The following is a 14,542-nucleotide window of genomic DNA, read 5'->3' on the forward strand; positions in this document are numbered from 1 at the left end:
GTGATTTCTGTGACTTGCTGTCTGACTCTGTTTATATAAGAAACATCACAAGTGACACAAGAAGTAAAAAAATTCAGTAAGATTCTGCTGCCAGTCAAACGCACTTTCCAAGTCAGGCACTATATGGCAAGGAAATGCTTATTTGACCTGAAGAGCAATAGCTCAAGAGCAGACAACTCTCCTGCTGTTCTGATATGCTCAAAGGCTTCAAAAGAAAGCATCAGAAAAAAAATTGCATGCACATAAAGGGAGGAAAGGCTCAAAGGAAAGCTGCTGGGAACCAAGCTGCTTCCATGCCCAAGATGTCCCCGTGTGTCAGTTCTGTGAGCACCCGCAACGATGGCTTGTTATGGGGCAGCAGTGGGTTAGGAGATCCCGAGCTTTTGGCAGGAGGTTTTTTCCAGTTCTCAGCCACTACCTCCTGCAAAGCTGCCCCTGGGAGCAGGACACAGTTGGAAAATCCAAGTGTCGTGGCCCAATCTAAGAGCACTGGGAAGATAACGGCTCTTCTGGCAACCAGGGACATTGTTCAGCTTCCACCTCTCCACCACGGAGCATCGACAGGTGACAGCCGCAAGACAAGACAGTTGCTACGGATGGACCTCAGCAAGAGTCTCTGAGCACAAGTCGGATCGCTAAGAGACAACAAAAGGGGAAACACAAATTAAATGAAGCCCAACCACTTCTCCCTCAGCATTAGGTCATGGGGACTAAAACAAAGCAAGAAATGTGCAATAGCTACACATATGCCCGAGGCAGGAATTTTCATGAGCACACTGTCACTCCCGACACCGAGGAAGAGGCAGCAAACACACAAAATGCTTGTCTAGCCAAACACACACACACACACACACACCACAAAGGGATTCCCATGCGCAACACTAAGATTTTTTTGAAAAAGAGACAACAGACCAGACTCTTAGAGCAAATTCTGTTTATTCCATTTTTGTTTTGTATTACTAACAAATCTTCATTCTAGCCTAGTAAAAATATGTAGAAAATATCTATCCCTTTCCACCCACCCTCCCCCATCACGCACACTTTTTGTTTGTTAAATAAAAGAATCAAAATTTCAAGCATGAGAGTCTCTTCTTTCAAAACCTTTCTGTAATAAAATTAACTCTGTTGTAGATATAAAATGCAGCAGCCATGGCCAGAGAATCTGCAATGCTACTCCAAGGCAATTAGTACTCAGAATGATCAATCAGTTTGTCTGCAAACATAATAAGAAAATACTTAGCACTTATCCAGCACTTTTTATCGATGAATCTCAAAGTGTTTTACAAAAGCTGAAAATATGTTTTTGGCCTCATTTGCAGAGAAGAAAACACCAGCTGGAACAGGAAGTGATTTGCCCCCAGTCACAGAACAATTTAAACAGCAGAGCTAAGAACAGATATCTTGTCTCTCAGCCTCAAGACCTATCATCTGTGTCATGCTTTTCGCTTCACACAGGACAGCCTGAATCTGGCAAAAGCCCCTTCTGCAAAAAATGCTGAACTGATTTATATTTTTTCCACCTAAAAACATTAAATGGAAACTAAACAGCTATTTGAATAAGCACTAATGTCCCTGACTGACACACCAAGGAGTAAAACCAATCTTGGATGAAGCTGCCAAGAGCTCTGGAAAAGAAGTAGGAAAAAAAAAAAAAAAAAACACTCATACTAAAAGTGTGATCATATGAGAGAGTGATGCAGGAAGAAGGTAATTCCATGATCTACAATGTGCAAATGATTCCCTATTTGGAGCTTTAAATAAATGTGTTTGAAGAACAGATCATAGAAGAAAAACCCCTAAAATCTTGACATATAGTGTTATTAGATGGAGAGCAACCTGTTGCTAAAAGCACACGTGGCCTCACACCCCCTCTATTACTCTTTTGCCCCGAAGTCACTGCTGGCAGACCTGAGAAACCAACAGTGCAACACCAGGGAAAAAGAGCAGCGAGAAATGGTGTTTTGCCCTAGAAATAAGTTTAGCAAGGCCAGGAAGAGAGACATGCCATGAGACAGGGACCGGAGGCTGACACAAAGAGTCACTACGAGGTCAGACATTTTCACCATATCCAGGCACCAGCAGCTAAACAGTTACTTTCCAGTCCATTCCTATGCAAAATGAATGCATGACCTCAAAATCATTCTTCTCGGGCATATGGCCACAATACACCATCCACAGCAGGGCCCATTTCGGTGCAGACAAGACACCAGCAGAGTAGTTTCAAGTAAGGGTCTCCCCATGTATAAAGCACCAATTTCCTAGTGTCTGCTCTGTACCTCACATAGGGACAGGACCAGAGAAGGTCCCAGCTGAGCACCCGGCACCCCCAAGGACGTCTGCACTGACTGGCAGAGCACAGTCCTACAAGCAGCCGGTATGCAGCAAAACCCAAATGTCAATCAACAACCAAAAATTACATTTTTAACAGAGAAGGGCAGGACGGCATTCCTGCCAGCCCACAGTGGTATTTAAAAATTCACATCCAGAAGCTTATTTCATAAACAGCAGAGACACTGCAGCAGTCCAATCTATATCAAGCCAAATATGATGCACCAGCCAGCTGTGCTTTGAAGACTGGGCACAGCAAATCGGGTTCTCACAGAGAACAGCATATCAGACAAGGGTACACAAGCAACATAGGTCAACAAACTCTCAACTGCAAATCTGCAGCAATGCAAATTAATTCAGGTCTCCTCCCTCCTTTCCAGGGAAACCCAAATGCTACTAAAACTCCATGTTCACAGGGCCAATATGCAGGACAGTGCCAAAAGTTAGGTCTCCCTTTCCCTCTGCAGCAGAATCAGCAGATGCCCGCAAGGATTTGTTCCTCCTCTGCTGACACAAGTCCGTTGACGTGGAGGAGCTGCTGTTGCTCCCCACACCCTTCTGAGCCACCCGTCTTTCTGCTGCACCCACCTCTTCCTACACTGCAGACACAGCTGCCCTGACTCTCTGGTATTAACACATCACCTGCCAGCGAGGGGCTTTACAGAAACTAAGGCACAAAGATTAAGTGACTTGCATAAGAGTCAGGAAAACACCTCACCTATCCTAATTCCAGTGATTTCTCAGGCCTTTCTTTCCTAACCTCTTGCATATTAAAACCAGGAGAGGAGATTGTGTGAATGAGAACAGGATTTCATTTCCTTAGTAATACTGAAGGTACAAATGTGGGTAGCTCTATTCCTAAGCCCCCACCATGGCTTCTACCCATTCCCTCTTAGACAGGCTGTTTGTCTCAACAAGGTAGAAGAGCATCAGTGCAGAAGGGAACACCCCACGCATTGCAAAGCTCCATCTTTGCCATCCTAAGACAGACAACAGGGAGGAAAATGGACATGCCTCTGGGAAACCAAGACAGGAATCTCAGCTATGCTTTGTTCATCAGTAAGAACAGGGAACAACAACAGTGCTTAATGCAACGGAAACCTTTGTGGAACGAATGGATGGAATCAGGAGAGACATTCACAGACCCAGCTTCAGTGGACTGGCCCTCCAGGGCCGGTGAGATGCTGGTTGGCAGGAGCTCCCAGGCCAGGCTTCTTGCCGCGCGCTGGTTTGGTTTCCTAGCAGGCTGAGCATGTGGCTTTGGTGTGTGTGGCAGGGGCCCAGAGCGGAGGGGAGCAGCTGCCCCGGCCGCCTCCTGCCCTATGTGCAGCTGTGGCGCATGTGGAAGTTGACCACGTACTCGGCGTTGGTGCGCTGCACCGAGATGGCAAAGGGCTCGAAGGGGTGGAAGGTGAAGGCCACCAGGCGCCGCACGGTGTGATTGATGGGTCGCCCCAGGAGCCCCGCCTGGATTTCGAACTTCAGGAGGCCGGAATCACGAGCGTAAAATCTGAAAGGAAGAGAAAGTCAATTACAGTCATTCCTGACTATTGGCTGCCATCTGGGCTCTTCACAAACTGCAACGAGCGCCTTCTGCAAGCTCTGGTAGCTCCCCAGAGGCAGGAGATCCTCAGCTGGGCGGTCCAGCTCTTGGCTACGCAGGAAATTCCCTTCCTGGGGAGTTAGTTTTCCGCTGCCTAAAGAAGATTTGACTTCATTTTAGTATCACCAGAGAGAGAACTCTGCCTTTCATTTTGGTGACGTTGTCCGATTTCACCACAAGAAATAAGTTCAGTCCAGACCTCACCTGTGCTTGCTCTTTATCCTCTCGTAATGCAAGCAGCTCCCCTTGATCCTCACAGGGGACACGCTGCACAGTACTGAGCTCACTTCCCTCAGCTATGGGCTTCTCTCCAGCTCTAAGTCCATCCTTCCCCATTCCCTGTGCTGCAAGGTGGCCTTCACACTGCTGCGATCGTGCCTTGCTACATCCCTCTTCAGAAGAGGAAGGTGAATATTGCTGATCCCGCTCTGCTCCCGGGTACCAAACTCTACAGGTCAGCTCAGCTCGAGCCAAGCTTTGCAGTTCCTTTCAGATTTCCAAAAAAAACTCATCAGCAAGATAGCCTGGGCAGGAAATACTTAGTGGACAGCACTCAGACAGACACAGCAAGGGTGGATATAAAGAAAAATGGGTGTCTCCTTCTGCTGTCACCTTCCTGTGGGTTTGAGAAAGCTCAATTATGCCTCTCAACAGCCAAATTCTGGGACACAGGTTAAGCAAAAAGGGAACATCGCTCAGGGGATGAGACAGACAGCTCTGAGGAGAGACAGTTCCAGAAACCTCTTCACTTCTTCAGCCTTCCCTGCATAGCAGGGCATGTGTTCACTCTGCAGAGTGGAGCTAAGCCCAGGTAACTATTCTTCACTGCTGCAGGATCAGGGGACTCTCATAACCCTGCTGTCCCCAAGACTCTGCTGGAGATTTCTAGGATGTGGGACCTTCACAAAGCAGCAGGTTCTGACTGACAGGACTCAAGTCTTGCCCTTGAAGTTAGCTCAGTTCCTTAGATTGTTTTCCTGCCCCTTTCAGTCTTAGGCACAGAATCATCATTCCAACTCCAAGCTGCTTCTTTTTCCACTACTGCTTTGTACATGTGGGTATTTTGAATTTTGCTCTGGTTTTAATTCAGAGAATGCTTTTAATATCAGAGCACATTTTCCCCCCCGCTGGCAATACGATGCACTCAGCTCTCAGCCTGATAATGCTGGTGATGACAGATATAGGCAGTGCTGTTTCAGGAGCAGACATACTCCACATTTTAACAACGCAGCCTATTGAGATCCTCAGGTTCTTCCTGGAGGGCCACTCTCCTCTCCCTTCCTCTGAACCAAAGTGCCAGCCAGTCCTGCTTGAAAATTACACACAAGAACCCAGCAAGAGAGTCACAATCTTGGTATTTGGCTTTTCAAAAAGCCCTTTCCCTCCTACACAGGGTTATGTATGTGGAGGGTCATTCTTTAAACAAAGCACAGCCCCTGGCCAGCTTCTCTCTCCCCAATTCACAATAATTTACTGCTCAAGATGAAGCTCCTGTAATCTCAAAGATGTGCTCAGTTTGGTATTTTTAAATCTATTTTTAAAAGCGCTCTGCAATCAGAGGCCATTTCCATGGCCTCTCACTCTGGGGATAAATTAGGCACTGAAATATAAAATTGTATGTCAACAGAAACAGCAAGACCAGTCTTTTCAAACTGTATGAAAATAGAAGATTTATCTGCAGACCAATTTTTGGTTAAATAGCCTCTTATTAACCACCTAGATGGAATTTAGAGACCACCTATTATAGGCAAGGCTGTGTTGGAGCCTCTTCCTCACAAGTCCCATCGTTTCGCCCAGGGAATTAATCTTCAAACCTCTTGAAAAGACTCTGGAAAATGGCAGTGATGGGCACTTTCCCAAAAGAGAGAAAATCACATTGGTCTCTCAGGTAACCAGGGGTGAGAGCTGAACCTTCTGGGATGCAGAAAGGCAGCAAGGGTTAAAGAACACATTGGTGCTGAAGCTGCTGTGTAAAATGGACACTTGCAAATCACATGTGTCCTGACAGGAACTGCGACACCCCTAGTTGCTGAAATGCTTTGCACTCCAGCCTATTCTTGGCTCACATTACAAATCCTAAGTCCTCTCATTTCCAAGCCCTCCAGTCACAACACAGCTGCATTATTTTATTAAATCTTTTTTTTTTTTTTTTTTGCATGGAAGAACCACAGCAGCACTATTTCAGCTACTGAACAGTTAAGGCTAGTGCCTTATGTTCTCTTTACTTTCCAAAAACCAACAGCCTCGCTGCTCCGAGGCCCCATTCAAGTCTTAATTGACTCTGCCCAGCTTTGAGCTTTAAAAGCACAGGTTCTGTAATGCTCAGCAGAGGGAGGGAGGGAAGGTGGCACTTTGCTTTGTTTACTACAAAGACGTAACCGCAGCAAATGACTGCGGTTTTGCTCCCTTTTGTCCGTGGGAGCTGTACACAGGTTGGTGCTGGCAGACGATTGCTGCCCTGAGAGCCTTCTCAACATCAAGCATGAAAAGGGGGAGAGGGCAGGCTTTTCTCTGCAGATTGCACGGAGCTGGAGATCAAACCAAACCACGGTGGCAGAAAATCAATTAAATATACATAATTTGGGAATTGGGAGTGTAGGAATAATCAGACGTTTCCTGACACCTGAGGCAGGGCCAGGGGAGACATGAAACCAGGTTCTGAGAACGCACTGATGAAAATAAAGTTGGGAAACAGGCCAGAAAGGCCTCCCTAGGCTGGCTGAGTCCTCCACGCGTGGTCAGTCACTATACAAAGCACTTAGGCATAAAGGTCTCTTTTTGTTTTAAAGCCCAAGATCATTCTGATTTTCCAATACTGTAATAGGAAAGATTCTTTTGCCTGGAAAAGTTGGCACCTTTGAGACTTTCAGGCAGAAGACACTGGATTCTTAACTGGTACTTCTTGTGGCCACGGCTGCAGCCAACAAATGGGAATAAACGATCCCAGTGTTTCTGCAAGATGCCCTGAAACCTTATTCCTGCTGCCAGCATCAAGACACAGATAAGAGACACAGACCAACCCTTACAACTGGCTGAACTCTTACAGGAAGACCACCACAGAAAGAAGGGGAATGAAAAGGACTACAGCTTCCAGGGAGAGAATTGTAAACAACCAAAGCATGAAAACAGTTACATCAATACCACAAGCACTGGGAATCACACCTAGCCCAGCTGCTACTGCATTCACGGGATAAACCAGATCATCAGTGCCAGCTAACCCCAGGAACTCAGGGGAGATCCTTCCAGTACAGGAAAGCAGGTACCTAGAACTGTATCACTCTGCAGCTTGATAGCAAAAACCGGACTATAAGATGAGGAACAAGGGTATTCACATGGAAAAGGCTCAGGTTTCACTATCCAAATCTTCCCCAGGGCAGCTCAATCAGAAGACTGAGAAGCTCTTCCTCAATACAAAGTAAGAGGCATCATAAGGAGAGAGGTCACACTCTCTGGGACTGCTGAACAAACCCTCTGGTCAAGTCACATCAGAAGAGAAAGGCACAGAGCCACCCCTGCTTGCATATTTGATGCCATGAGGTTGAGGCAACCCAGAGTCACTTTCACACTGCTCTCCTCACATAAAGCTTCCCAGCCTGTTTCATACCTTATGGGATGATCGCCGCAGGTCTTGGGCCGCTCCATGACTGACACCCACTTGTCATCATAGCTGAAGAGGGAGAGGTCGAGGTATGGGCTGCCACTGTAGGACTGGGCGCTGATGGGAAGCTGGCCCAGCAGCCTCCGCACGGCCTCCGTGTGCCCTCCGTACTTGGCATTCACAATAGTGTCTTTGAACCTGCAGCACACCAAGAAACAGCCTTTACTTGCAAAAGCCAGAGCTTAAGAAAAACTGGAGGGGAAAGCAGCAGCAACATAAGAACTAAAACAGCTAATTTCCACAGATGTATCACTGATTCAGCCACTAACCAGTTCTCTCTCTGTGACCTTGATACCCTCCCTCTTCCCTACTGTTTCTGCTCTGAAAGCCCAAGCTGACAGAAGGACAAGATCCTGCCAAGCTCCAAGGTCTGGCCCCAGCTGCTCTGCAGTACAGGAAACCAGCAGAATCAGTTACAGGGAGAGATGGATTAACAGTTTACCAGTCAATCCAAGTTTTATCATGAAGCCTGGAAAAAGCATAAGCAAAAGCCAGAGCTTTTTGCAGAAATATTTGAGCCCTTAAGGTTGACTTGACAATTCCCTCAAGTGCATAAAGAGAGAAACCTTAGATGGGAAGAACCTTGAAGAGAAGCCTCAAGCTCTTCAGGCACTACACTGAGCTGAAAGCCCTTCCTGGTGAACAGATTTAACACAGGTTGGATTTTTCTTTCCAAACAAAATTTGAGCTTTCCACAATGGTCAGATCAGCAGCATGAATGTCATACATCAGGGACAGTAAACCATTGCCCTTAGACCAGAAATAACAAGCCAAAAGCCAGCTCACTGTGAATAAAGCATTATCATACCCTGCCACGACAGATACACACTCCTGTCAGACCCTCATAGCCAAAGGGGTGAAAAGATTCTTCTCTATTTTAACACAAGTTTGGACTTGCTCTTCAGGTGTCTGCAGGGAGCAAGCTCTCTCCCTCCCCACTAAGCAATGGGGATTTCACAATAGGTAGCTCTAGAAAGTCACAGAGTCAACTTCCTCTTACTGTGTTACAGCAAGCTGGAATAAACAGAAGTTTCATCCCCATAGATGACTGCTAGAAGGAAGTCAAACAGTCACTGGAGAACAAGACACCTTGAGTCACATAAAAATACATTCCAAGGGAGATAACACACTCTGCCTTAGGAAAGTCACATCTGACTGTTAAAACATAATCTAGAAACCCTAGTTACTTTGATATTTTGCTCAGCTTTCACAATGGCTTTGGGTAGGTAAGTTCCTGTTAAACTCACAGCAGAGTTTAACAAGAATCACAAGCCTTTTACTGATGTTGCAGAAAACGCTACAGAGCACAACATGATGCACACTAACTCTGGAGAACGCCACTTGGCTAAATAGATTTAGCAGGTGATGCTGGAATCTTGACAATCTTATCTGCACAGCTCTCACTATTGGGCAGTACTGCTTTAATAACCTCCAAGGGAATCATAACCCAAAGAGAGCCAGCAACATTTCCCTTAAAATTCCTTCTCCCGGGTTTCCCCAGGGCTGCTATTGTTATTTGATACAGGCCTTCAGCTGACCAGGATGAGTTTGTATGAGTGCAGTACAAAGCCTGCTACGAATGCTCACCGGCGCTGGATCTGCCTGGCAAAGTTGTTGCTGGAAGCCGAGCAGGGGAACTGCACGGCCTCGCTGTGCAGGGTGGCGTTCCTGAAGAGGTCACAGAAGTTCTCAAACAGCTCCAGCAGCTCGTCAGACGTGTTCTCAAACACGGCAATAACCTCCGTGGTCACCATGTTGTACACGACGAAGAAGGAAGGCTGTGAGCAGAGGAAATGGTTACCCAGGAGAGCACGCGCAGGGAACACGTCCTCTTCCCTTCTTCCTGTACAACACCACAAGCCCAATCTCACTAGCACAGAAGAACCCCGCATCCCTCACGCTAATTCAAATACCCCTAAAGTTACCAAATTAATCAACTATTAACTGTGATGTGCCTAATTACGGGAGATACTTAATGGCATCCAATTTTCGTCTCAAACGAAAATGTTTCTGCCCTCCACCAAATCTAAAATGCTATCTGAAATACCAAATTTAATGTTCTTGCCTGCTAATGAAATGATTCTAAACCCAGTCCTAGCTGACAACAAATTATCTTTCCTCTACGTAAAGACATTATTTTCTTCCTTTTCCTAATATTTCCATGACACACAGATGAGGCTTCTAGCGTACTGTGAGCTGTAACACTGCCTGCAAGAAGTTGTGCCCTCCGGGTATCCTGCTGGCATAGAAATGAAAATGTGGAAAATGTTAACCACCTCTTTTTAATACCAGCACTTTGATGCAGGAAGGCCCATGCACCACACTGCAGATGAGCAGGGTGTCGTGGTATCAACAACAAGCAACAGGGGAAAATGCAACCTCGTAGCCAGGCACATGGAAGGCAGAGGACATTCCCATCCCTTTGGAAAGGGGAAGATTTCATCTTTGCTCACTGTGCCGCTCTCTTTAAAGAGGGGAGTGCTAACTTCTGTCATCCCAAAGTAAGAATGTCCCTGCCTCAAAGCTAACATGGTAACTAACTCCCTTGGCACAAGCACATGGCTCCACACATCTGTGTGTGTCTGGCTGAGCCTCCTGTCAATACAGGTGGTCTCTAATGAATGTTTCACCTCTTGCTCCCAAACAACTCTCAGCAGTGACCTCAGGCTCCCCCTGACCCTACCCACTCTGACCCATCCTGAGGCTCTCCGATCTTTGAGACAATATTTGTATTTCACACTAAAAAAAAAAACCAAAGAACCAAATACATTTTTAAACTATACAGTCTCTTAATACACTGCTATTGACACCCCAAGAAGGCTAGTAAAAACCAGCTACAAGCCCTGTCCTTAAACCCTCTGCAGATCCTTATCTCCTGCGAGTCTTCCCTCTCACATAGCATTGAGACCACTTTTACAACGGACCCAAATTTTGCCCCCCACCTCCTCAGCTGCCCCAGATGCAGCCTGCACGTGGGACGTGGCCTTCAGGGTGTTTCAGTCCAAACTCCAAACACCTTTTCACTGCACCCCTCATAAATTTTATAAGATTTATTTGTTTTACAGACCCAAAACAAATGCAATAATATAACCCAACCCCCACATGCCAAGCTGAAGAGCTCTAGATGAGGTCACTCATTAAACTACTGCCCAAGGAAAAGGAAGGGTAGGAACAGAGTAAAACACAAGTCTAGAACAAGAAGCAAGTTAAAGCTATATATACACACAAGTGAAAAATTGGAAAGACTCGGACCAGACCCTGACAATGCAGAACCAACCCAAGAGCATTAAAAAATACTTCAAGACTCTTCACTAAAAGGTCTAACGAAAGAGAAGGGCCTGAGAAAGGATGCGGCTTCAGGCTCTTTTGTGTTCAGATGAAAGAAAAAAAACTAGGAAACATGAAGTTTTTCCTCTGGAAGCCCTAACAAATCACCAAGCCTGAACTCAGGCAGGTCTTCAGGGCAGCTCTGCATCTGGAAGCTCCTGAAAGAAACGGGCACAGAGATACTTTTCCTCCAGCAGAAAATGGAGCACCTGAGGAATGCCACAAACCAACCACAATCTGCATGTGAAAGCAACCTTCACATGAAGCAAGTCAAGAGCACATTGCAGCAAAGGAGGCACAAAAGCCTTGGTAACCACAGCAGAGAGCTGAACCCAGGGCACCACATAGGTTTACATGGAGGTGGCTCAAGGCCCTTGTCAGGAACATCAGGATACTGTGAGCAAGCAGAAAACTGCAGGACACTCACACAAAGCTCTGACGCCTTTGTGGCAGCCACTTAATTTTATATCGACAGGTAAAACTGATTAGATTACACCTCACCTACCCTCTCCCACAGTTATCCCTCTTTCAAGAAGTGTAAAACAAAGAAAGAAAAGTGAAGAAAAAAAAAGCACAAAGTTATTGTCCAGGAAGAATTAGACTAATGCTGAAAATCAGGTCTAAAAAATGCTGCCCACTTCTTCTAGGATCTAAGTCCAGCAATTGAAAATGAATAAAAATGGGGAAAAGAGAAGAATGTGACCTTGCTCAGTCTCACACGGACCAAAAAAAGACCAAGTCTCTAGCAGTAGTGAAAAGAGGGGACTGACCTGCAGGGTGGTGAAACATCTGGAAGGACCCAGCACTGACTAACCTACATATGCTCTAATTTGATTTCTTTAGTACTAAACTTAAAGGAGAAGCAACTGGCACATTAGCTAGATTTAAGTGGAGCTACTCTAATTTCAAGAGATCATAAATACTATCTCTGGCAGAAGCTTGAAAGCATAAGTATGTAGGCAGAAAAGGCAATTTTACTGGGGAAAAATGAAGACTATTATATTTGAAAAACATGCTCCAAAATGCATGTGAAAAGAGTGAGAGTACCTCTGCAATGCAAGTGTATTATATGAAATAGCAGCTAAAAAAATAAATATCAGCTAGGATTTGGGAAGGGTAAGAGGGTTCTAAAGCACAGGGAACAATCCCTGGAGAAAGAGGGCTTGATAACCACATAAGATCTTTCCTCCTTACTACTTTTTTGAGGAGAAGTTGATGAAATTATGAGATAAGAAAGATACTTAAGTTACTCAATACCACAGGCACCAAATGCTCATACAAGAATGAAGTCCTGAACAACCTATGCACTGAACATTTACAGGCTCAGCCAAGAAACAAAGCTCACAGAATTTTAGCTTCTTGAGAGTAACTGCCCCAAAGCAACGAACAGTCTAGAGAGGCAGATAATACCTGTGAAGGATCCGTCACCCGCAGCGTGACTACATCCTCACTAGTATATTTGATAAACAGGTGGTTCTCATCCAAAAGCTGCATCTTCCACATGCGGAGCTGCCTCAGCTGATCAAAGTACTGGAAAAACCTTCTTTTTGCTATGGCACTTCCATCCTGCTCTGCCCTCCTCCACAGGTACACCAGCAGCCTGTGCTTCAGGGAGTTTATGAAGGGCTCTTTGTAGGGGTTGGCCATCCCTGTCTGAGTGTCCCGCTGCACCTCGGGATACACCGCAGACAGTGTCAGGAGATCATCCTCGTAGCAGAAGCGCCCGATCGTCCGCACGTCGATGAAGGTGCCCTCAGGCGTCACCTGAAAGACGTGAATCGTCTGTTGCTGCACAGAGAGAATGGCCAAGATGTTCTTATAGAGGTACAGGCCCTGGTTGTGAGACAGGATGACTTTGTCACACTTGAAAGTCCTCGTGTCGCAGAGGCGGCCCGTGTGGAGGTCTATGATGTGCAGGGAATAGTCTTCCAAGGGGGAGCGGGGGTTGGGGGTCACGGACTCGCTGTTGCGGTACACCTCGAAGAAGGGCGGGTGAGGCTCCTCGGGCAGGTACGCGGCGGAGCCCACGATCACGTAGCGGCAGTCGTCCGTGAAGAGGCTGCACTCGCGGTTCAGGTGCTCCCCGTTGGAGGCCACGTTGGTGATGTGGAGCAGGACGAAGAAGCGCTCAAAGAGCCGCCCCCGGATGTTGACAGATCTTTGGTCATTGCCGTTGGCCAGGATCTCCCCCTCGTAGCCCTGCAGAAGGTCCTCGGCCGCCTGGCAGCCCTGATACTCGTAGATCTCCAGGGAGGTCTGATCCGAGGAGAAGGCAATGAAGTAGCGACCGTCGGGGGAGAACTTCCGCAAGAAGCATGGGGGCTTCTCCACGTTGACCACGGTGAAGTTGGGGAAGACGTTCTGGTGGAAGACGCGCACTTGGTGCCAGTGGGTGCCGGCCTTGCCCGAGCTGATCCGCCGGCGCTCCAGGCGGTGGATGACGTTCTGGTTCTGGATGCGGCGGGGCCTGATGGTGGGAGCGTCATGGTCCATGATCGGGGCGCTACTTCATCTTCACCCTGCTGGGGAGGGAGCACAGGGGACATCACGGCGAGCGGGGGACGGGCTCGGTGGCAGAACCGGGGGGGTTAAGGGGTTAAAATGGGAGCAGGGGCCGGACCTGCCTGCTGAGGCGAGAGGGACACGGTCCCGGCGGGGGGAGGCGGCGGGGGCGCCCAGGGCTCCGGGGCTGCAGCTGGAGGCCGGGCGGGCGGGCACCGGGAAGGGCCCGGGGGTCCCTACGCACCTTCCTGCCGAGCGGCGCCGCGGAGCGGGCCCCGCCCCGCCGCAGGCCGCGCTCAGCGCGGGCCCGGCCGCCGCGTCCCGGCGCCGCCGCTCACGCTGCGGCCGCCGCCATCTTCCCGCCACCGGGCGCGGCGGCAGCTCGGCGGCGGCGGCGGCGATGGGTACCGCCGCCCCCCGCTTCCGCTTCCGCTCCGCCATACCAGCGAGGGGGGTCGCGCTGGCCGCGCTGCGCTGACGCACACGCACCCCCTGGCGGCAGGAGGGCGCGCCGCAGCGCAGCCCCGGCGGCTGCTCCGAATCCCGGCCTCCTTGCCCCGAATCCCGGCCTCCTTGCCCCAAATCCCTGCACCCTTGAAGCTCTGAAGCTCTGCGGCCCATTTCTGCACCCCTGAACCCCCTTGCCGCACCCTTGCACTCCTGCATCCCTGCACCCATCCATGCATCCTTGCACTGAATCCCTGCACCTCCAAAAGCCGGCAGCCCTGCACCCCATTCCTGAACCACTGGGATCCTGCAGCCTTGCGAGCCCCTCCACCCCATTTCTGCACCCCAGCAGCCCTGATCCCCTGCACCCCATACCTGTGCCCCGAGCCCCTCTGCCGTCCCCGCCCCCTATCCCTGAGCCCCTGCATCCTTGCCCTCCTGAGCCTCGCACCCCATCCCTGCACGCCTACACCCCTGAACCCCTCCCTGCACCTCTGCATAGCTGACCCCATCCCTGCGCCCCTGCAGCCCCGAGGCCCTGCATTGCTGCACCCCCTCCCTGGGTTGCTGTACCCCTGCACCCCATCCCTGCACCCCTGGGCAGCCCCAGCCCTCTACCCATTTGACATCCCCTGCACGCCATTCCCTTGGCCCTAGACACCCCCTTCCTGCACCCA

At 48.7% G+C, this 14,542-nt stretch overlaps 1 protein-coding gene across 2 annotated transcripts; it reads right to left on the reverse strand.

The window, feature by feature from the left end:
* Positions 1-2,081: 2,081 nt before the first annotated feature.
* On the reverse strand, positions 2,082-13,446 carry DET1 (DET1 partner of COP1 E3 ubiquitin ligase). 2 transcript variants are annotated; one of them, XM_010212215.2, is made up of 4 exons: positions 12,327-13,446; positions 9,177-9,367; positions 7,536-7,727; positions 2,082-3,838 (listed from the first exon to the last, which is right to left on the reverse strand). In XM_010212215.2, exons 1-4 carry the CDS (start codon positions 13,407-13,409, stop codon positions 3,649-3,651), a joined length of 1,656 nt encoding a protein of 551 aa, XP_010210517.1. In that variant the 5' UTR covers positions 13,410-13,446; the 3' UTR covers positions 2,082-3,648. The 2 variants fall into 2 exon arrangements, with proteins under 2 accessions (XP_010210517.1, XP_088394375.1); XM_088538249.1 differs by lacking the exon at positions 2,082-3,838 and adding an exon at positions 7,137-7,335.
* Between the last annotated feature and the right edge of the window lie 1,096 nt (positions 13,447-14,542).

This window comes from Tinamus guttatus, unplaced genomic scaffold, assembly GCF_059628265.1.
Source record: "Tinamus guttatus ecotype Peru unplaced genomic scaffold, ASM5962826v1 Tinamus_guttatus_pri_ptg000004l, whole genome shotgun sequence".
NCBI lineage: Eukaryota > Metazoa > Chordata > Aves > Tinamiformes > Tinamidae > Tinamus > Tinamus guttatus.